Here is a 21052-nt window from a genome sequence, read left to right as displayed (position 1 = left end):
AGGCTCCCTGACAGCACACGCCTCAGCCCGCAACCTGTGACACGTCCGTTTGCCCCACTCCCCTACTAGAGCCTCAGGGCACTTCATTCTGTGCTCTCTTCATCCCTAACCGCCCAGAACACTGCCTGGCACCCAGGTGTTTGATCGGTGGACTGACTTTTAAAAACTAAACCGGTGACTGTAACAATGGGGGCGAGGGATGTTTAACTGTATACCCACGTGTATCAAACCACTATGCCGTACATCAGAAGCTAGTACAATGTTACATGTCAATTAGGTTCAATTTATTTAATAGGCGAACAGAGGAAAACCAGAGAAATTCGAATTAAGGACCTGTGGGATCGGGATGGCTTTTGAGTCTCCCATCGAAGGGAAGGAAGCCACGGAGAAAGCGTGGGAGGCTCGGTGGAAGTCTCAGGGCAGCGCGCCACAGACGTCCCGGAGGCTCTGGCTCTGCCGCAGCTTCCGACTCGCAGGCCCGGGCTGGGCAGGGCTGAGATGCTGCGGGTCTCACGTGCCCAGGTGATGCCCCCAGCGCAGGTCCACTTTGCATGGCCCAGCCCGAGACAATCAGACAGGCACCTGGGCAGGGTCTAAAACAACGCTGCTCCAAGAGGAGACTCAGGGCCGCAGAAGACTAACTGGAGTGACTTGCCCGTGGAAAGCACACCCGTGTGTGTCTCTGTACCGCCTGCCTTTTGGCTTCGAAGGCCGAGCAGGTGCACAGAGAGTCTACACATCCCAGACTAAACAATCCCAAGTTTACACGACATCTCGTCCACAATGTAATGACCATCTGGATACATTTTGGTCTTGTTTGGGCAGTAATGTACTGGAATCTCTAATATTTAAAAATATTAAGCTTAATTCCTGATTACAACAAATACTGACGACTGTATCTCACTCAGTAAGGGACAGCACACGCTCTCCCCCGCAGTCGCCGAAGGCTGCGCTCACGCCTCACATCACCCGATGGTGCAGGGGACATGCCAGGTGAAGCGCAGGCAGCTATCCTCCAGGCTGCGGCGGCTAACAATGTGATGGGGACCAAAACTAAGAGCAGCACTGACCATCACCGTTTCCAGCTCACGAAACGGTGAGCCTCAGAGAGCCTCTGTGACAGGAGAACGCTCCGTTTAGTTTCATTATAAAAGGCAACTTTAAGTAAGTAAAGTGCAACTACCGAAACATCTTTTTAAAAACACTACCCCTAATTTAAAATCAAATGATGCTATATTTTCTAACAGAAAAAAAATGACTAAAACTTATTTATGGATTAATAAGTTTCAGCTAACCAAGACATATGGTAGAAAAAAAAATGACAGGAATCACAGAATTTTTGCACTTCCAAAGTGCAAACTAAGTTTATGATTTCTTGGTTCTAATCAAATACCCAATAGTGATCATTTCTAAAAGATAATTCACTGACATGTTACTCTCTTCAGTGTCTAATTTTTACCTTCCAACAGGTATTTCTAGAAATGCACTGCAATTTCATCAAGTGAAAACTTTCAGTTTTCTTCAAAAAAAGATCTTTAACTCACATTTTACTATCAGCCTGAACTGGTGCCACCCAACACCTGCAGGTCCCCTGAAAGGTCTCAAGCGGCTCTTCTTGAAACACAGGCAGAAACCGTACATGAAACAAAGAATTTCAAACACAGGTGAAGCTCAATTTTCTAGGTATGTTGATCAGAAATGGGTTTTTTCCAAAGCCCAAGTCAAGCTGGGTTCAGGCAGTGCTTGCTCCCTCTTGACAGACTAACCTTTCTTCCCTTGTCTTCAGAATCTCAAGAGCTCTGAACATATTAATCTTATTTATGGCTGAGCTACGTCCCCACCATCTGTTCTTGCTGGAATTTCATCAGAAAATTCTTTTTTTCTTTAAGGAATATATTCAGCCCTAGTAATATGTGTTCTGAATATTTTGTTACAAAACATACAGTACATGGTGGGCAAGGAGTACTGAGAATAAATTTGATTACCTAAACAACTGTTTATACCTGGCTTTTAAACAAAACCATTAACTGAAATATGAAAACATGAAAGAAAATTCTACAAATATTTTAAATTTCTTTTCTCACATTCAGTTGCCAAGATTCCAACTGATACTTCAGTACTGAACATTTTTCAGGAACAGTACTTTCAGGTCATTCAAAATGTTTTTGTATTTTAGTTCCAGATGGAATACTGGTTCAGCTGGGTGGACTGACTGAATATAATCCAGAGGGATCATTTCTTGTTAAATCATAAAACACGCACACAACCTGTCCTCCTTTTCACATGTCAATTACACTAGCGTCATCAGCAAAAATACTATTATGTCATTAATAGTCCTCTCTTCTTCCAAATGCCAATTTCAGAGGTTTAGTAAAACTCAGAGTGAACAAAATGAAAAGCTGTAGTTTTTTCATTCATTCTATCAGTCTTCTCTAGAAAATTTCCCCCAGTCTTATTTTAATTTTGTCTCCAGAATGCACTCCCGCGTCTCACCTGCAGGAACCCACGCCAGCTCACCACTGCTGCTCTTCTTCCCAGGCGGTCTCACTCAGCCCTTCGGGGCCCCTCGGCGACGCGACCGGAGCGAACGCCCTCGAATACCGGTCTCCTGGGCCCCTCTCCCCTCTTGCCTTCACACTACAGTCCTTCCTTCCTTTCCAAAGACGAATCTGCCACAACAGTTCTAATGCTCTGAACATGTTACACTCTGTTCAACATTTATAGGTTTTTTATATTCACATAAATCCTTACGTTTATGTGAAAATAGGTTTTTTATATTCACATAAATCCTCACACAGAGTAAACTATGTTAAATCTAGTCATAGCCTGATTATTTTCCTTACTAAAAATTAAGCAATTTGAAACATTAGCGAGAAATGGGCTCAGATTTTTCTAAACTTTAAAAGATCAGCTAAATTTTCACCACCTCTAAGAGAAACACACAGCTAACTATTCCAAATGTGACTGAATATAGAAACACCTACAATATCTTAGTGGACTTCATTAAGAACAAGCTCAACGTCTGTAACTTCTGCAGGACGGTCTCCCAAACCCAGAGGAATAAAATTCCACAATAACTTACTTTACCACACAACCCTTAACAGTACTAACCGGATTTTCAGACGTTCACTGACGGTGTACTTATAGCAGAGGTGGGAAGCAGTACAAGGCCCAGGCCTTTAATGTAAAATCACTAACAGGCACTTGTATTGTTTGGGCCACTAAGTAAATGAGGGCACCTTCAGAAAGGATTCTTCGGTCCTACTCTCAAGGTCAAGGTCGTCTACCAGAGACCCAGAAGGATACCCATTTTCAGCTCTCATTACCCTCCACAGAGATGGAACTCTCAAATGTTTGCACTTGGCTTTCTTGTAGGGAAGAGCCTAGTTTATGCACAAACAAACATAAAATAGTTACACTGCTGATTTCTGTCATTCAATTTTGCAACCCACTCTTTAAAGAAAAAAAAATCTAAAATATCACTTTCAGACTCAAAAAAACCTGCATCCCCAAAATCAAAACTTTAGCTCCCAACTAAAATTAACTTTCCAATAGATAATGCTTATAAAACAAGATTCTTATTCAAACTAGAAAGAACGGATGAGCCATCACAAGTTAAAATTAAACAACATTTTGCAATGCAAACCTTAAAAAGTAATTATTAATTAGGGAGTTCCCAACTTTTTATAATCACACTTTTCCTTTGTCATAACCAAGTATGCCTTTATACACTGTACTTGACATTTTTTCTTTGTGGGTTGGGAAGGGAGACTCAAAGCTTTTGTCTTAACTCCTAAATTCTGTGCATATTCATCGCATGTAACAGTAATTTTAACTCCAATCATCTGATGAGAAAGTCACTTAAAACTCTCACCAACCAATGGAAGCTATGTGATTTTGAGTTACTAAAGAAAAGATAACAATACATAAACACAAAGATTAGCCATCTTTTTCCTAGTTGGGAATGTAAACAGAAGTTCACCACGGTTGTCTGTTATTTATTAATTGCTCCACAATGAACTACAGTTCATACCTAAGTACCCAAGGAAGCCTGAACTGAAAAATCACAAAAGAACTGTGTTTTCCCATCACAGATCTCCTTTACCCTTCTGATCACTTACTCTCCAGGACCCCTGACAGTACTGGGCTGTTCTACACTCCCTATTTCCCCTTCAAATCCTGTTCCTTCTCTCCTCCATTCTAAGAGATCCCTACCTCTCTCCCTGAACACACCACCTCTGCCCGGTTCTCCAAAACAGGCAGCACATTTTCCCCTGTGGAGTATAAGGTCCAAATCATTACATTTTTCTGTGGCTATTTATCTACATTTCCCAAGAGATACCTATTTCAACACAAAACATGCTTTATTTACAAGGCTTTTATCTTGCACAGTGTATTTCAACCCAGCTAGTCACTCAGGCTACCTGAGGTACAGGCTTCATGTTATTAAAAACTCAAATTATTCCTTCCAGACAAACAGGCTGTGGGCTTTCATTCTGGCCAATACATTTATGCGGGAAGCAACTTCCGTGCAAGTGAAGAACCACAGTAGTTGACTGTAGTTATTATGCGCTGTTAACACATTTCTTTGTTGATGGAAAAGACTAAACTATTGTCAAGCCTAGCATCTCAATGGTACTTATTATCAGATAAGAAACTGCAAAGAATTATAAATTCTATTCATTATTTGACCAGCTTACCATAAAACTCTATGGCTTTATGTAACCTGAATGTATTCCATAAATGCTAAGTAACAGATAAAGAAATTTTAATATTGAAAACCACTGTTCCATGAATTTTTAAGTTCACGTATTGACCATGTTATTTATACAACAAAAGTTCAATGTTTAAACACCCTTCTAAAGAAACGATCCTTAACCTGAATTTTTTTTTAACATTACCAGGTTTTGGTGGGGGGCAGTTCTTGTGAGCCTATAGATGGACTTGTAAATTTTCATGTGCAAATATATTTCTGCTAATGCAGGGGGTGGGGAGACATTCATTCTATAATGAGCTGCCCAGAGTCCATGACCCTAGAAATGCAATGCAACTCTTCCCAAAGGTTCACAAAGAATTTAAATAGAATCTGCTTAAGTTACACTCACACATTCAATACTTTTTGAAAAAGCAAAAGAGGTAAAAAACAAAGCAGAGATAATCTGAAAAATGCAAGCCCTCTTTATGGTAACAATCTCTTTTAAAACTATATAATCGCAGAGAATTTGGGGGCTTTTTTAGATTTTTTTTTTTTTTTGGATCAAGGGTTAAGGACATAAGAATTCCCAGTTGCTGTCTTCATGCTAATGTGCATTTTAAGTAATAAATTATTAAGGACAAAGAAAAATAACAAGTGAAACTAAAACACTGTTGCTCAGAAGCTATGAGAACCCCTTTATCAGACTGTAGAAGGTACAGCAGACTGGCAGACCATCTCAGACCTGTCCTCGTAAACACCAGACGAACAATGTTCGTGGGCCACAACCGCACCACCTTACACAACGTGAGACTCAGAGAGCACTGACAAAGGAGCCCTGCATCACATTTCCAAAATTGAAGTCCTGTCATTACGTGTCACAGAACACACACAGACCACAAAGCTGTGAAAATGAGAGTCTTCAGACGCAGCTGACGCTAAAAACCTAACTCTTTAGTCCAGAAGTGAATTCTTTTCTGAGGGAAATTCTCCAGTTCAGCAAGAACTTAGGAATTCGGAAGCTAAGAACTGTGTGTGTCCTCACGAGGCTGGACTGCTCAAACTGTCACCCAGTTCAGGCTTAAATGCAACTAATGACAGGTAACTACAGAATGTCAGACACCGCAGATGAACCAAAAGTTCTGCCTCTCTCATCTGATGAGTGTAACACAGAAAAACTATCTGAGGTAGAAATATTTGTAAACTGCAATTTTTTAAAAAAACTTTAAAAAATTGTAGATTTTTCTCCCCACTTTTTTTTTGTTTTCACTACCCTACAAATCACTAACAGGCAACTGACAAATTGTGGTAGACCTTATCTTGAATTCACAGCAGCAAAATCCAAACTCAAAGCATAGTTCTCTACTTCATAACCTAATACGTGAGGAGTAAAAACCTTAATTTTAAAATTACCACATTCAGATACAGACATTCCATGCAACGGATAAAGAGGGGGGAGCGTCAGTAGATGAAAAAAATTAATGCTAAGGTTAATTAATGTTAAGGTTAATCTAGAACAGAGAAAAAAGTCACCAGTACAGAGAAATCATGAGTTGGATTTTAACAAAGAATCAGTGAGACTTCACTTAGTACTCTTGTTCAAAAAAATGACCAAATCTAGGGAATAATCTTGGCAAAGAGAAAACAAATTTACTTTCCCTAATTAAATGGCTCCACGAGTAGATAGCCTCTCTACAGGGAAATCCACGTTTATGCTTAACACAAATATATAATTTCTCTACATAGTATCATATACAAAAAAAGCAAAGCCTCAAAGACCTATTCTACCCTCTGAATTTCAAAGCATAATTTTTTCACAGATTTTACACACACCTACATTTTTTCCCCTTTATCTTTAAAACTTAACATACATACTTTCAAACTTTTTCTGCATCCTCAATATTTACATGTCTTGGCTCCCTCCCTCTAATATCTATATTCACAACTTCTTGAAACACTGTTAAACTATGATTTAACAATCTGTTTTCTTCCCTACTAAAAATGCTCAGGGCCACTTTTGTGTCATACTGTTCTTTTATTACAATCTTCTGGAGTTAAAAAGGATGCACCTAGAACCCGAAGATACTGGAATCTGATTTAAAACGAAACCTCGATAAATAATCTCTCTGGAATAATATTTGGGATGGCTAACCACATTTCCATAAAACATGTTCTAACTTCCATACTATTAAGTTTCTATTCTTGCATATGCCTCAAATTGAAGAAAATATTCAACCAATTTTCAAATAAAATAAAACCTAGAAACATGAAACACTCAAGTTAAAAACACACAGACATAAAATTCCAGTCCCTAAACTGCAGGTTATACTACTGACATGAATATTTTATGAAATGTATTTAAAAGAAAACCTGAAAAATGTGACTGGATATTAAGTGATATCTCCTTTCTTCAATTTTGTGATTAACAGGTCTTTTATTGGTAGTAAACTAGAGCAAACAATCAGAATAGTACATATGCAGTATTCAGTACACACAATAAAAGTTAAAGGAATTCAAAACCTGTATAAAACAAAACACTGGAGAAAAAAATCATACAGCTCAAGAGATACAGTGGGAAAGGTCCTCTCCATCCTGTGATTACGCTTGTACTCTGTACCCAACAGAACTTACGCATTTACCAAAATAATACAGACTTTTCAGTACTGAATGTATTTAAGAGGATTAAACACATTTTCTAAGAATCTTGCAATGACAAATAAAGTGACCCTTTCGCTGGTAATGCAGACCTTTAAAAGAGGAAAGTGGGGATAGGAAATTAACTATTTTGTAACCATTTTAAATAATTTCTCATTTTCCAAACACTGCTTTCATAACAGAAGTGTTTTACACTTGCACAATATTAATTACTTTATTACACATGGAAGCCTGCGGTAGGCTGATTACACAATAAGACTGCAAACAACCAGTGGTACTTTTCTGACGTCAGAAGAGTACATAAGACTGAAACATCACCAAAAGTACATAAAAAACTCATCAGCATAAACATCAAAGTACATTAAAAATATAATCAGGAAAAAAATACAATTGCTAAAAAGTGGTTTAGAGCAGAGCCACTGTCTACCAGTGGCTTCAAATGGCAATTAGCGTTCAAAGCAAGTTTGGATGACTTTACAGGACCCTTCTACAATACTGACTAACGCACCCTTTTAACATGTACATTACACAGGCTGCAATTTCACAAAGAGGTGCTGATGTCGTTCGTTACTAAAGGAGATACTCTTAACCCTCACATCGGCTCTGTCACCAGTTGGAATTACCACCTTATTAATATCCACAGCTCTGAGTATGTGGGGCTTTATTATACATGGACATCTGTGTGGGTTGTTTTTTAAAAGGGGGGAGGGGCATGTTTGACCTATTGTTTGGTGTTTGGATGCCATAAAGCATAGGAAATGCACGACGATTCATGCATTGGAATGTGAATCATTCTAAAATTGAAATGGTTCAGACAGGGAGAAGAGGGAACCAGGAAGGCCTAGAACTCTTTTAAGAGAGGACAGGTTAAGAACCAAAATAACATAAACTCCCCCAGAAGTGTGGGTGACACGTCATAACAGAGACAGAGAACAATGTTTTTAGGCCATGTATAAATACCACACACCCCAAACCTCAAAGAATTATGTAATTCCAACTTGGGTTCTAATACTGGAACCAACCAACCACGTGGGTTTTAACACTGTGCCCATCAGCTCTGGATGGAGTCACAGCCTTCTTACAGCTGGGGTAAGGAGAGGGTGCTTTTTTTTTTTCCTTCTCTTATTAAAGCTATCATTCCAGGCTTTGATCAAAGATCCAAGAATATTTGTTCTACCAGGCTGGAATGAATGTGGTTTGGAAGATCAGAGTACACTTAAAAGCTGCAATAAAATATAGGTAGCCAACATCTCAGAATTTTGGATCAGCCCAGATGGAGACAGCAAATTGAAATGTTTTCGATCCCTTAAATGATGAAACGTATATCACATCAGCCCAGATAGAGCAATTTGAAATGTTTTCGATCCCTTACTTATGTGATGAAACGTATTATCATACTATCTGTAAATTGGATATTCCATTACAGTGATAACGTACAGAATTCCCATGCGTTATTACACTTTCCTGAGAGTAAAGCAATTAGAATAACCTTAATCCTAGCAACAAAGTTTTTTTTTTTTTGTGGATTTTTTTGTTTTGTTTTGGTTTTTTTGTACGATTTTTTTTTTTTTTTTTTTTTGCATTTAAAACTTTTGGGCTATTCCCTGACAATCTATACATGTAAATTTGATTGCTAAACATTGTCACTTCGAATGTCAAACTATTTTAATCTATTGATTTTGATTAAAAATCATAATACAAACAGAGCTAAAATCACGCTAACAAAATAAACTAAATATGAAAAGTTGCATTGAAAGGGCATTACATTATTCTTAATAGGATCGTGTAGAAACATTCCAATGGCAGTGTTCTCAAAATAAAACAAAATTACATTAGAAGACCTCCAGCCTGGTCACTCCTGGGACCTTACCTGTAACTCTGGCTGGTGGGGGTCTTTACTCTGGTACTACATGGCTCACTAACATCAGACATCATGTTTGTATACCCTGAGAAATCTGACACTGAAGTCCTTGCTCTATGGTCCACTTCTCCATTAGAGTTAGTGATAAAGGTCATTGGCACCCTGCTGCCCGACTTGAACTGAGAACCAAACGCTTGTGCGAAGTTCTCAATCTGGTACGTTGTTCTAGGCTCTACGTCTTTCTGAGGATCTATCTGGCTAGCTAACTCCTGAGATGGAATCTGAAAGCTTGTTGAGGACTCTAAGTTTTTCTGTTGTTCCTTCTGGCTAGTCAGTTTCTGAGATGAGGACTGGAAGGCTGACGACGTCTCTAAATTCTTCTGAGAATCTATCAGGTCGTCCAGCTCCTGGGAAGGTGTCAACTGCTGATGTGTGGCATCCAAAGCGGATAAATAAAGACCTGGCTGAGACCCAAACAACATCCCAAACGGAGGCTTTGGCAATGAAGATGGCAGCACTGAGGTAACAGACTGGCCGAAACCACACTCCAAAGGAGATGTAGTGTATATCTGTTTTTCTGGGAATAAAGTGTGGTTGTGGAGAGGTGAAGACAGGCTGACAAACTGGAAACCGTGTCCCAGAGTAAAGCCTGCATTTGTGGATTTTTCAAAAGCCTGTTGGAGGTATTTGGAGTATTCTTGCAACATGGTCGCCTTGTCATTTGAAGGAGTTTGGGTGCCGGGGCTCAAATTTTCCTCTTGAACCAGTTCCGAGTGTTCTCCTGAGGCGTGCAGATCCACTCGTGGTTCCGCTATGCTGAAGGGGTCCTCCTTCTGGCTCTCCGACTTGCTGGAGTACTGATCCAAAATGCTCTGTAAGACCTCGTCAGGAATCCCCGACTTGTCGTGACAAGACTTGATCTCCGCGCTCAGGGCGGAGGAGTCAACGAGGGCCAGCGGGGCCTCACCGTCCAGAACGCCGACGCCCGCGGCCTGGATGACGGACGGCTGGGACACCATGTGCCCCACGTTCACGGAGAAGGCACTGTTGCTGCTGGCGGTGGGCAGGTATCTTCTTTTCTTTGAGAACTGCATGGCGTCGTCGTAATTACTGCTTATCTGACCTTGTTTGCCACCTGTACTCTGGAGGAGACTGATGGTCTCCACACTACTGTTTGACACCATGCCAAGGGGGCCGCTGGGCTTCCCGGACAAGGACTTCTGCCCAACCAGGTCTGGTAACGGCGACACAAAATTCAGGTAGTTTTTATCGGTACTCTTCCTGCTTCCTTTCTTGAAGATCAGTTTTGGCACTCTCTTCTGGAGTTCGTCTATGCCAGGGCCAACGATGCCTCCACTGGAAGACACAGTAGGCATCTCTACGGAGTAACTCTGCATGTTGATACTGTTGGACAGGTGGGGTTCATTCGCTTTCCCCGTCTTGGGCTCCTTGCTCTCTACGGCGAGGCTCTTGGACTTCGCTTTTCTCCTCGAAGAACTGGTATTTCCCTGAGACAACACAGCCAGGCTACCCACGCTGCCGTGGCTGCCGGAGGACCCAGGCTCCGCGCCGGGCGCCCCCTTGCCCAGGGCCTCCCCGCACGTGCGCCTGTGCTTCAGCAGCCGGTCAGTCCTGGAGAAGTACTGCTGGCAAGTGTCGCATCTGTATGGCTTTTCTCCGCTGTGCGTGCGCTTGTGCCTCTCCATGTGGTACTTCTGGATGAACTTCATGCTGCACTGGTCGCAGCCGAAGGGCTTCTCGCGGCTGTGGATCTTCTCGTGCCGCTGCAGCAGGTACTTCTGGATGAAGCCCATGCTGCACTGGCCGCACTGGAAGGGCCGCTCGCCCGTGTGGATGAGAACGTGCCGGCGCAGGTGGTAGGAGCTGCGGAATGCCGCGCTGCAGTGGTCGCAGACGTGGGGCTTCTGGCTCGGGGACAGCACGGCGCCCTCCCCGTCCCCCGCCGGCGGCGGCTTGGAAGAGGCGCCCGGCTTCCTCTTGGCTTTGATTCCCTGAGATTCTGGCTTTGGCCTCTTGGCCTTCTTGACGCTCGCGTCCGGCTTGGGCTCCTCGGGGCCGCGGGGGTCGTCAGTCCGGCCGAGCAGCACGTCGCGCGGGTGCGGGTGCGCCTGCGGGGCGGGCGGCGGCGGGTGCAGGGCGCTCAGGTCCTGGATGACGCCCGCGCCGCCCCCGTCCCCGCCGCCCAGCCCCGGCGCCCGCTCGTCGGCCCCCGCGAACAGCCCCCCGTAGTGGGGGTGGGGGGCGCCCGGCGGCTCGTCGGGGTCGGCCGGCTTCTCCTGCTTGATGCTGACCAGCGACTGCAGGAAGCCCCAGGAGGTCCTCTGCGCCGGGAAGGCCGCGCCGGGCGCCGCCGGCTCCTTCTTGAAAGTCACGTCCGGGGCGGGCGCCGGGGGGGGCTCGGCGGCCGGGGCCGCGGCCGGGGCGGCGGCCAGCACGCACTGCGGGGGAGGGGCGGCCGCGCCCGCCGGCCGCGCGAAGCTGGCGACCGGGGGCAGCCGGTGGTTGAACATCACCATGCCCGGCGGGAAGCTGGGCTCCATCTCCGCCCGCCCGCCGCTACCCGCGCCGCCGCCGCCGCCGCTCAGGAACGCGCTGCCGACTTTCATGCCCCGGAGCAGGCCTGGCTGAGGAGAGGAGAGAGGAGTGGGCCGGGCGCCGGCCGCGGCGCCCCCGCCCGCCCGCCGCCGCCCGCGCTCCCGGCCCGCGCCCGCCCGCCGCCGCCGCCGCCGCCCGCGCCCCGCACTTACGGGTCCCGCCGCCGCCGCCGCCGCCGCCGCAGCCGTCGCCGCCTCCGGTTAATAAAAATAACGCCGTCCTCTCCACAATGGAATTAAAAGCCTGCGCGGCACTGCGCAGCCGCGGCGCGGAGCCTGCCGGGAGCTCGGCGACCCGGCCCGAGGGCCGCGGCGCCGGCCAACGCGCCTGCGCGGCGGCTTCCGCCCGGCCGCCTGTCAATCACACGGGCGGTTGGGCGGAGGGAGCCCCCCGGGAGGGGAGGCCCGGGGCGGCCGGGCGCGATTGGTGGGGCCGCGCGCGCCGGGCGGGCTGCGGGCGGTGCGGCTGCGCGGCGGCGGCGGAAGGCCGGAGGGGACGCGAGGCTGTGCACGGCGGGGTCGGCCTCTCCTGTCTCTACGGCTTGCGGGCCGGCTGTCGCAGCCGAATCCCTGCGCGGACCCGGGGGAGACTCGGGGCGCTGTGGGTTCTGCCTGCCTTGCAGGGGGCGTCCAGTGCTCGGGGTCCGAGAAGGGGCGCTTGGGGCGCCCATCCTGGGCAGGCACACTCTTTAATAATGGGTGCGGACCCTCTGCATTTGTGGGAGGGGCCCGCTTTGAAGCCGCAGCGGAGAGAGGTACCGTTGCAAAAAAGGGGGAAAAAAAAATTGTCTTACTGCCAACCTACCTGAAGGCTACGGGAAGAGGAGACCGCGTGTAATCCAGGCGCGGCAACCCTGTAAAACACGCCCACACACATTCTTCATCATCAGGTGTTTTTTAAATGCCCGCAGACCTTCGCAGTCTGGCTGCTGACTGCCGGCCCTGTTATGTTGCTGCCTGGCCTCTGTTATTCACGGGAAATGGACCGCCAGGCCCCTCTAACCGGCCTCCTCAGAGCCACTCTCCCTTCCCTAGTATAGGGTACTGAGAAACGCGGGCAAAATCACTATAATTTGTTTTCTTAAGAGAAAATCACAAAGCAAAACCATGAAATCAAAGATCAACAAAAATGGAACAAATATATATTCATTGCCTAATGTACACACAAGGAAGGCACCCACTTTCTTGTTAAGCATGCAGAAACTTAAGCCAGCAGCTTTCCTAACCAAGACTGTATGTAAATCCCAGAGGTTTTTATTCATAGAAAAAACAGCCCTATGACAATAATTTCTTTCCATGTCACGTTTACATAATGAAATTACAAGTCCATTGCTTCACAGTATTTCTAGCCAAATAACTTCTCATGGTTAAATAAGAAGTGACATCTCATTGAAATTTCCCAATTGGAAACTTAAAAATTATTAGTTTATCCTTATGGCATCCGGTCCCATTACTTCATGGCAAATGGAAGGGTAAAAGTGGAAACAGTGACAGATTTTATTTTCTTGGGCTTCAAAATCACTGCAGACAGTGACTGCAACCATGAAATTAAAAGTTGCTTGCTACTTGGAAGGAAAGTTAGGACAAACCTAGACAGCGTGTTAAAAAGCAGAGACAACACTTTGCCAACAAAGGTCCGTATGGTCAACGCTATGGTTTTCCCAGTAGTCATGTACAGATATGAGAGTTGGACCATAAAGAAGGCTGAGCACTGAAGAATTGATGCTTTTGAACTGTGGTTTTGGAGAAGACTCTAGAGAGTCCCCTGGACAGCAAGGAGATCAAACCAGTCAATCCTAAAGGAAATCAACCCTGAATATTCTTTGGAAGGACTGGTGCTGAAGCTGAAGCTCCAATACTTTGGCCACCTGATGTGAAGAACAGACTCCTTAGCAGAAACCCTGATGCTGGGAAAGATTGAAGGCAGGAGAAGGGGACGACAGAGGATGAGATGTTTGGATGGCATCATTGAATCAATGGACCTGAGTTTGAGTGTACCCAAGGAGATAGTGAAAGACGGGGAAGCCTGGCATGCAGCAGTTCAGTTCAGTTCAGTTCAGTTCAGTCGCTCAGTCGTGTCTGACTCTTTGCGACGCCATGGACTGCACCACGCCAGGCCTCCGGGGTCACAAAGAGTCAGACACGACTGAGCGACTCAACGACGACAAATGGCTGCTCTGAGCCTGCTCAAAAGCTTGTGCTCCATTGCTCAGTCACGTCCAACTCTTTATAACTCTTTGGACTGTGGCCGTCCATGGGATTTCCCAGGCAAGAATACTGGAGTGGGCTGCCATTTCCTCCCCCAGGGGATCTTCCCGACCCAGGAATCAAACTCATGTCTCCTGTGTTTCCTGCATTGCAGGCAGATTTTTTTTTTAACCTGCTGAGCCATCAGGGAAGCCCCTCAAAAACTTAGAGACAGTATTTAATGGTATTTTGAGTAGAGAAATATTAGTATTTTTCTAACCTTGTGCAACTACATTGAAGTATTCTGCCACTCAAACTGCAACTTTGATACTGTCAAGTATAGTTAAGTGTTAAAAGAAAGACGGAAGGTTCACAAACTTCAGGCAGGAGTCTAGTATTAGTCAATGCCTATGAGAAATGAGGCCGTCCCTTTGCTCGGGGTGGCAGTGTTTAATGGTAAGCTGGGATGCATATAAGCTAGTCCAAGCATGAAGGGCAGCAGGACACTCATATGAAAAGCCAACTTTGTTCCTCAGTTATCAAGATAAGAAACCTGTCATTTCTCTCATTCACTCTGTCAGCCTTGAGATACTCCAAGCCGACTTACCTCTGTGTTGTACACCCCATATATCAGGAAGATGAAGAGACCCTGTAAAATAAAATGGAGGGAAAAAGCTGTTAACGCTAATCATTTCAGCAGTAGAAATACCTGAAATAAACTTTCCTGGGAACAGACAAAAGAAGACACACTTCATCAAGGTCAATTTATTTTTCTATTTTTCAACATTAGAAGCGGTGCCTTGAGCATTTATAAGATAACATACCAACACATCACTTACAGTGCTTGTGCTGTTCAGTTTTCCTTAGAAATGAAAAACTAAAAATGCCATCCCAGGTACCTAGAATATTAATTAGAAAAATCAGTATACCAGTCTCTGAAAGACAGCTGGGTAATGAAAAACAAACTCAAAAGATGTCATCACAGGGCTCAGAGGAATAGCAGTAAGCACCAGTATTTATAACCAATGTTTTAGACAACAGCAATTAGAATATATTTGTTACAGTCTTCAATGAGGTAAAAAAAATTTTTTAATAATAAAGTATAAAACAGCTGAAAAGATAAACTTAGGGTGGTAAGTCTGAATAGTTTTAAAATATTTAAAATGCCACTTCAAGTTAAAATTTCACATTATCAGCTGTTGTGAAACTGCACACAATTTTATTGTATCCTATATGTAATAAAAGTTCCAAAGATCTGTATTTATTATTTCTTAGCATTAGAAAATACTTAATTGTAAGATATAAATTAGATCTGTCTCTTAAATCTAAAATTGCACAAGGAACTATATTCAATATCCCATGATAAACCACAATGGAAAAGAATATGAAAAAGAATATATATGTGTGTGTCTGTGTCTGTGTGTGTGTGTCTGTATAGCTGAATCACTTTACAGTAGAAATTAACACAACACTGTAAATCAACTATACTTCTGTAAAATAAACATTTTTTTAGATCTAGTATCGTACATTTTAAAAGTAAATAAAACTGATACGGCTTAAACTTAGTAGAAATAATATGGAGCAAGAAATTTCCCCTGCGTTTTTGCCTTACAGAGGAAATAAAAATCTATATCATATTAGTCTTGTTAGGTATTAATAAATCAAATACTAAATAGGTGTCTGGGGTAAAATCTGGATATGATTCAAATAAAGTAATATGGCATTTTCAAAAAGAAAATATTACAGGAAAATTTAAATATTTGTTTTACCTCTGAATACTTACATCTTACAGACTGTGGGAACCACCCTAGAACAAGGAGACTAAATAAAACAGAAATGAGTTTTGTTCTTTGTTCTTGTTCTTTTTTAGCAGACTTTATTTTTTAAAAACAACTTTATATTTACAGAAAAATTCAGAAGATAGTACCGAGGGTTTGCTTGTATCTGCAGTCAGTTTCCTCTAGCGTCAACATTTTACGTTAGTATAGCACTTTTTTTACAATCAATCCTGTTGGTTTTCAATACCCTTATCTATGTAATGCCAGAAACTAGAACAATTACAGTACTCGCACCCCACCTGTCAAGTTGCCTTTGTCAAGATATCCAGAGTGCGGACTGAATTCAAGCTGCTTAAGTAGCACTCATCTTCTAGGCTATTCGTACATATTCTAGATCATTCAAGGAAAAAGTGCTTCTTTCTCTGATTTATGAAAAAGCTGTAAGATAATGGACATTCCTCCTTCCTTGGTGAGTGTGAGTGTGCGTGTTCAGTCGTGTCTGACTCTTTGCACCCTCCTGGACTCTAGCCAGTTAGGCTCCTCTGTCCATGGAATTTTCCAGGCAAGAATACTGGAGTGGGTTGCCATGCCGTCCTCCAGGGGATCGTCCTGACCCAGGGGTGGAACCTGCGTCTCCTGCACTGGCAGACAGGTTCTTCACCACCGCGACACCTGGGAAGTGCCAGCCTTTCTTTAGTAACCGCTGCTCCTTATTTCATGCTGTGTTCTATAGTTGTAAAGTTAAGAGTAGGTCATTCAAACTTTAATTCTGTTTGTGAGATAGGAGTATTTTGCTTTGTGAAATAGATAAGTTCTTTTTTTTTAAGAATTTACCATTAACACAGCATTATATATGCTTAATTGCCAATCTATCAATCTGTCCATCCTCTATCACACATCAACCCATCTTACTTTTTGGTACAGAAATCAGTACACTCTCCCTAAAGTCAGTGTTGTTTACAGTCATACCTGACTTCGTGACTAAATACAATTTCCTGTATACTGAATAATATGCACTATAATATCAATATATTAGGAAATTTAGCTGTTTTCATGAAATCCATTTGACGCTCTGAAAATCATCATTTCTCTTTATAATGTGTATAATTACTCCAATAATTTATTTTGTAAACTCAATTTTCTCCAAGAGGAAAAAAAAGTCACATTTTCCCTCACATCTTGGTGAAGTAATGAGAATATTTGTATTTATTGCACTTCCATGTTTCTTGTTACACATTTTAAATTTTAATACATTTATCCTTAAAGTACTGTAAAATGATCAACATCAAAACTCTCCCTGTTGAAAAAAGAAATTGGACTGAAAAGAAATTTTTAAATAAAAGCAGCTTCAGTCTCAAACATTTTTTTTCTCGTTTTCCTGTTTCTTCAACAGAAGCACTTGAGAGCATGATGAGCAAGCCCCCAGATGATGACTTCCCAAGACCCCCAAAAAGTCGGAGCCCCGAAGCCACTCCATGAACGCCTGCCTGTCTTCCTCTTGGGTTGTGCACCTGGACCGCCACAACCAGTTGAAAGGTAAAGCGTTAGTGACAATTTGTAATTGAACTGTATGCTTCACCCATGATGCCTCCAGCCATTGAACAGTTGTGATAGTTTACACCTAACTCAGGAATTTCATAAACGCTTCACTACTGGGTTAACATTGCATTTCCTCTATTTTCCAATGAGAAGAATCAAAACAGAAACAGCGAAACATAGCGGTCCTGAGCCATAACTATGACCCACTCTCCAACCCCCGCAGAGAATACCTTTAAGAACAGCTGGAAGGAACCAACTGCCAAACTTCAACTGGCACTGAGGTTCCTGGAGCTCCTTAGGCCCACATTCTGTGCTGCCAGGGTGAATGCTGAAGTATGCCACATCTCCGGAATGAATGACCCCTCACGTCTGTGAGGAAGTGTCTGCAGTTCCATCCACAGACACACCCATCCATCATGTGTTTGGAGTCCCCATCTATGGAGGTACCAATTTCTTAATATTTTAGTCCTTGTAATGTGAAAAATGTTAGTTGCTCAGTCGTGTCCAACTCTGACTCTTTGCCATCCTATGAACCATGTAGCCCACCAGCTTCCTCTGTCCATGGGATTCTCCAGGCAAGAATATTGGAGTGGGTAGCCTTTCCCTTCTCCAGGGGCTCTTCCCGACCCAGGGATCGAACTTGGGTCTCCCGCATTGCAGCAGACACTACCGTCTGAGGCACCAGGGAAACCCCTGGTCCCCGTAAAAATAACAGCGATTGGGAGGAAGCACCCCAGGTGTGGCTGGATTCCTGTAGCGTGTGTGTACTTATGGGCAAGAGCCATCAAGGGGAAGAACACCAGGATGTTACAGTTAATGCAGAAGTTAAAAATAGAAACTTAAGGGGAGAAGGTGGGACTCATCCTCTGTTTCTTTATTCTCATTTATCTATGAAACTTTCAAAACTGAGGCCGCTTCGTAAATACTGTTACAGAAGTCTGTGGAAGAATATCTGCTGATAGATTCATGGGCTGATATCTAGTCAGTTATTTCTGTATTGATTGTTCTGAACCTTCATGGGGCACTTTGTGACTGCTACAAAATAATCTTCTTTTAAGTGCTAATATGTTCTTTCCTGGCAATACAAAGAACAGGAAAGGTGCCACCATACACAGTATACCGCCTACTCAGGAATCTGAATAAGATTAACAATGCTAATATATGTAGAGCCCTCTCAAAGCACTTTTATTTACATAATTCTGTTTGCTCCTCACTACAGTGGTGCCAAGTAGGCGGCCTGCGTATTAGTAGCTTTATTTTATATATGGGGATCTGGAGGCTCGCTCGGAGGGCCAGCATGCTGACAAGCTGGCGGAGCCAAGGACTCGTGAGTTCTCACTCCTCATACGATGCTCTTTCACACACGCTGCCTTCAGTAGACACCTTCATAACTTAAGTCACCAGCTTCAAGATAATGCAGTTGGAAAGATCTTTCAGAGCTGGGGTTTGCCGGAAGCATTTTGCAGTTTGATTAGCTCAAGATCAGGGACTCAGCCTCCAGTAATAATCCTGCTCCTCTGCCAGCCTAAGAGGGCCTGGCAAGCGCAACAGGAAATGGGCTTCCCAACAGTGATCCTTAGCTGCTCTGCGCCAGGCCCCGCCTTTTGTACTTTCCTACCAAAATCTCATTCAATGATGTCTGCTTGCTAGTTGCTGGGAAACGTGTCTTTTCACATCAAAAGGCTGCTAAGTAACCGTACAGTCAAATATCCTTATCATTATCAGCATCTCCTGAACTTCTTTGAATGGATGGCCCTCTCCGTGTGTTTATTTATTTATAAATCATGCTCCAAATTAGCTGCTGTTAACAATTCCCATTTGGGGGACAAAATCCCATAGAAACAAAGCATCAGGGGACATTGGCATGTATGCTCCAGGTTGCTCACGGCAGCACGGGGCGAGGTGCCAGAGACCTGGAAACTGCAGGTCCTACGACCTGAATACGGCAGAAAGACTGGCACCTCCAGCCCCTAGACTATCAGGCACCTGAAAGGGTGAGTGAGAGCTTGCTTACTAGCCAGGAGAGATTCCCGTGCGTTGTTAAATGAGAAAAACAAGAGGAAAAGACAGACACGTGCATTATATCATCTCATTTTTGCAAAACGAGTGAGAAAACCTTCCCTTCCCCTTGCCCAAATAGAACTGATTACACTAGAGAAAACAGTAGAAACTTTCCCACCAAACCATTTATTATTTTACATATGTTGGATGTGAGTGTGGTCTCATGAGCAAGTGGACACAGAAGTTCGAGCCTTAGGAAGGATGTCTGGGATGTAAATCTGTATGGATTGGGGATCATCAGAGTACACGTGGAAAATGAAACCAACAACTGGGTCAGTATGTTAGGGTGTAAGTAGAGACAGTGGCCTTGGACAAGGCTCTGGGGGGTGTCATTTCTGCTGCAGAGATGAGCAGAAAGGAAAGAACCAATGATGAACAACAACGTTCTCCTGTACAACACAGGGAACTATATTCTATATCCTGTGATAAACCACAGAGGAAAAGAACATGAAAAAGAATATGTACGTGTAACAGCGAATCTGCCGTACAGCAGAAATTAAACACAACACTGTAAATCAGCCCTACTTCAATAAATTTTTTTTTAAAAAGAAAGAAAAGAGCCAGTGAAGGAGGAATCAGGTTAAAAGAGGGTGTTTCCAGGGAAGACATGGGAGGAGCGTTTCAAGGAGGAAGAAATAATCAGTGGCAAACATAGGTTAAAGGGATCTAGTTCTGGCACTTGCCAGCTATGTGATGTTTGCAAAGTACTCGCCATCTCTGTCACTCACTTTCATCTTGCATAAAAGGCACACACTCATTGTAACTGTCTCATAGGATTGTTGCAGGAATTCAGTGGTTTAAAGTGTCTATAAAATGCTTAGAACAGAGCGTGGCACGAGGTAATTGCTACTGAATGATAATTGTCACACTAAGGTCAAATAAAGGCCCTGAAGCACCAATGGGCTTGGGAGTTATTTATTCATTCCATTTATATTTGCATCCCTACTGTATTTTAGGCATGCTAGATAGTTATTGTTCAGTCAGTAAGTCATGTTTGACTCTGTGACCCCATGAACTGCAGCACGCCAGGCTTCCCTGTTCTTCACTATCTCCCAGAGTTTGCTCAAACTGATGTCTGTTGAGTTGGTGATGCCATCCAACCATTTCATCTTCTGTTGCCCCCTTCTCCTGCCTTCAGTCTTTCCCGGCTTCAGGGTCTTTTCCAATGAGTCAGCTTTTCACATCAGGTGGCCAAAGTATTGGAGCTTCAGGTTTAGCATCAGCCTTTCCAGTGAATATTCAGGGTTGATTTCCTTTAGGATTAACTGGTTTGAACTCTTTGCAGTCCAAGGAGCTCCCGAGTCTTCTCCAGCACCACAGTTCAAAAGCATCAGTTCTTCAGCGCTGAGCCTTCTTTATGATCCAACTCTCACATTTGTACATGACTACTGGAAAAACTATAGCTCTGACTATACAGACCTTTGTCAGCGAAGTGATGTCTCTGCTTTTTAATACGCTGTCTAGGATTCCCTAGTATCTCAGCTGGTAAAGAATCCACCTGCAATACAGGAGACTCTGGTTCAATTCCTGGGTCAGGAAGATCCCCTGGAGAAGGGGACGGCTACCTACTCCAGTATTCTGGCCTGGAGAATTCCATGGACTGTCTTTGCGCATGCAGTCACAAAGAGTCAGACACCCCTGAGCAACTTTCACTTTCACAGGT

General features: G+C 43.8%; 1 protein-coding gene and 1 long non-coding RNA gene across 4 annotated transcripts in view; one reads left to right on the top strand and one right to left on the bottom strand.

Annotated features, from left to right (window-relative positions):
• Positions 1–262: 262 nt before the first annotated feature.
• Positions 263–14659, bottom strand: ZNF281 (zinc finger protein 281). 3 transcript variants are annotated; one of them, XM_020906969.2, is made up of 3 exons: positions 14619–14659; positions 12630–12678; positions 263–11854 (listed from the first exon to the last, which is right to left on the bottom strand). In XM_020906969.2, exons 1-3 carry the CDS (start codon positions 14636–14638, stop codon positions 9215–9217), a joined length of 2709 nt encoding a protein of 902 aa, XP_020762628.2. In that variant the 5' UTR covers positions 14639–14659; the 3' UTR covers positions 263–9214. The 3 variants fall into 3 exon arrangements, with proteins under 3 accessions (XP_020762628.2, XP_070329920.1, XP_070329919.1); XM_070473819.1 differs by lacking the exons at positions 12630–12678; positions 14619–14659 and adding an exon at positions 11978–12124 and having other exon boundaries at positions 263–11850; XM_070473818.1 differs by lacking the exons at positions 12630–12678; positions 14619–14659 and adding an exon at positions 11978–12103.
• A 2241-nt stretch (positions 14660–16900) lies between these two features.
• The window catches only part of LOC110146252 (uncharacterized), a 46823-nt gene continuing 42671 nt past the window's right edge, over positions 16901–21052 (top strand). The window contains exon 1 of the long non-coding RNA XR_011490188.1: positions 16901–17771. This is a non-coding gene — a long non-coding RNA (uncharacterized lncRNA). The remainder of the gene's footprint in view (positions 17772–21052) is intronic.

The sequence above is a fragment of the Odocoileus virginianus genome, chromosome 11 (genome assembly GCF_023699985.2).
Source record: "Odocoileus virginianus isolate 20LAN1187 ecotype Illinois chromosome 11, Ovbor_1.2, whole genome shotgun sequence".
Taxonomy (NCBI): Eukaryota; Metazoa; Chordata; class Mammalia; order Artiodactyla; family Cervidae; genus Odocoileus; species Odocoileus virginianus.
Note: the sequence above shows the minus strand (reverse complement) of the source record. Positions and strands in the feature narration are given on the sequence as shown.

What these genes read in the sequence shown, in the direction of transcription:
- ZNF281 (XM_020906969.2), bottom strand. Translation starts at nt 14,638, where the DNA reads ATGGGGTGTACAACACAGAG. An exon ending in ATGGGGTGTACAACACAGAG is followed by an intron (nt 12,679 to 14,618) that starts GTAAGTCGGCTT and finishes CGTGTTTTACAG; the next exon opens with GGTTGCCGCGCCTGGATTAC. An exon ending in CCTCTTCCCGTAGCCTTCAG is followed by an intron (nt 11,855 to 12,629) that starts GTAGGTTGGCAG and finishes TCCTCTCCTCAG; the next exon opens with CCAGGCCTGCTCCGGGGCAT.